The following is a 1,961-nucleotide window of genomic DNA, read 5'->3' on the forward strand; positions in this document are numbered from 1 at the left end:
AAAATACTTGAAAAATAAGTCTCTTTTTTTTTGCTATAAAATATTCTTGGCTGTGTCTCCTTTTGTTCTTCTATAATATTCCAATATGATGTCTTGGTTGTGACTCATTTTCCTTATACTATAAAATAATTGAAGATTAATTCTTGGCTTTCTTTCCTACAATAAAATACTCCAAGATGAGGTCTCTTTTTTGTATACTATAAAATAAATTAAGCTAAAGTCTCTGCTGTGACTTTTCTCTGCTATAAAATACTCCAAGAGGAAGTCTGGGCTGTTTAAGAATACTTCCAGATGAAGTCTAGACTGTGTTGCATTTTTAAACTTTTGACAAATTTGAATATAAGTATAATATCTTCATAAATATAAATAAATAAATTTAGAGCACATTTATATGATTTTATAGATTGGCAAAAGCAACTCAAATAGCGTATATTCAACAAAATAACAATCCAAATTTTGATATATTTTTCAGTTTTCTTCTTTTATTCTTTATTTCATCATGAATATTTATCACAATAACTTAAGAGCTAGAAAAGTGTTGGACACCTTTATTTTTAACAAGTACAATGGGATTTGTCTTAAGGAATGATGCATGGAATTTACTTAAATATAAAAAAAAGAAAGAAACTGTATAAATATTAAAGACAATTATTGAAAGACAGTTGCTTAATGGGTGTGCGAGTGTGTGCAGGTGTGTGTGCGAGTGTGTGCAGGTGTGTGTGCGAGTGTGTGTGTGTGTGTTTTATAAGTAAATGCTGCCCTTGATTCGCTACTTGATAGAGGACGAAAAAAAAAGCATGCGCCTTTGGCAACGCCAGCCAATCGGATACGGAAATGCCGATCAGCAGAGTACTCCTCCCCCTCCCCCTCCCCCTCCCACTCCCCTACACACCCCTTACATGCCCTCACAGGTGGCCATGCAGGTCTTGTAGCTGGGGAAATTGTTCTCGTTGCCATCGCAGCCACCAAACTTGAATTCCACACACTTTTTCTGCTCCGGATCGTAGCGCCAACGCGGTATTAATGCACGGCAGACGCCTTTCCGTGCCGGCATCATGCAGAACTGTTCCGGATGCGTGTTGCGACCGGTATTGGCCACATCGTCCAGCGAGATGGCATCAAAGAAATCGCTAACATCATCGTACAGATCCATGGGACGCGCCTCGCTGCCTGCCACCACCAACAGCAGCAGCACGAGGAGCGGCACGAGCATTGCTCCGATTAACCTCAATTGGCTTGGGGCACACATTTTCGGGCTGCTCGGTTCGAACACTTTGCACTTGGACACGTTGCGGCGCGGGGGTTTAGCGTTTGCTCTGCTTTTGGACTGACTTGCGTACACGTTGTTGTTGGCTCTTCACCTGGCGACTGGCGACTGACTGATTGCATTAGCTGCTCCGCATTTGGTTTTATACCGGGAACGTGACGTGACTCGCGGCTCGATCGCCAGCTGCGACGATTATTCGCATAGCTCGGCTTGGGCTCTTTGGCCAGCTCTTAAAGTTGGTCAAGCAAACGTACGGCGTTGCCAGATCGGCCGAATAAGTATTGGGAATTGTTGAAATAACTTTTTATTACCATTATTTCGCCTGGACTAGATCGATTTCTCTGCATGAGCTTGCTGCCTTTTGGACTTTCTTTAGCTAAAATAATTGAAAGATAAAATAAAATAATTTAATTTAAATGCATGACAAATTTTATACCTGTCAAGCAAATCCATAGAAAGTATTATTTATAATTTTGAGCTCAAATAATTGAAATTATTATTTAAACTTGGCATTAAATACTATTTAAAATATAATATTCATGATAAATTTCTACCTATACAGCAAATTTATAGTAAATATTAATTTTTTTTTTTAGCTAAAATAATTGAAAATGTTACGTAAAGAAGACTTTGCATAAAAAACTGCTTACAATCCGTAGTAAATATTCTTTACAGACTTCCAGCCGGCTTCTGC

At 38.8% G+C, this 1,961-nt stretch overlaps 1 protein-coding gene across 1 annotated transcript; it reads right to left on the bottom strand.

Annotated features, from left to right (window-relative positions):
- Positions 1–895: 895 nt before the first annotated feature.
- LOC135431954 (PI-stichotoxin-Hcr2e) lies at positions 896–1,482 on the bottom strand. Its single transcript, XM_064687384.1, has one exon. The coding sequence runs from the start codon at positions 1,247–1,249 to the stop codon at positions 896–898; it is 354 nt and encodes a 117-aa protein (XP_064543454.1). The 5' UTR covers positions 1,250–1,482.
- Between the last annotated feature and the right edge of the window lie 479 nt (positions 1,483–1,961).

This window comes from Drosophila montana, unplaced genomic scaffold (assembly GCF_035044405.1).
Source record: "Drosophila montana isolate Dmon_TW-CO22-7 unplaced genomic scaffold, ASM3504440v1 contig_3200_1, whole genome shotgun sequence".
Taxonomy (NCBI): domain Eukaryota; kingdom Metazoa; phylum Arthropoda; class Insecta; order Diptera; family Drosophilidae; genus Drosophila; species Drosophila montana.

Coding starts and splice junctions, on each gene's coding strand:
- LOC135431954 (XM_064687384.1), bottom strand. CDS start 1,249: ATGTGTGCCCCAAGCCAATTGAGGTTAATCGGAGCAATGCTCGTGCCG.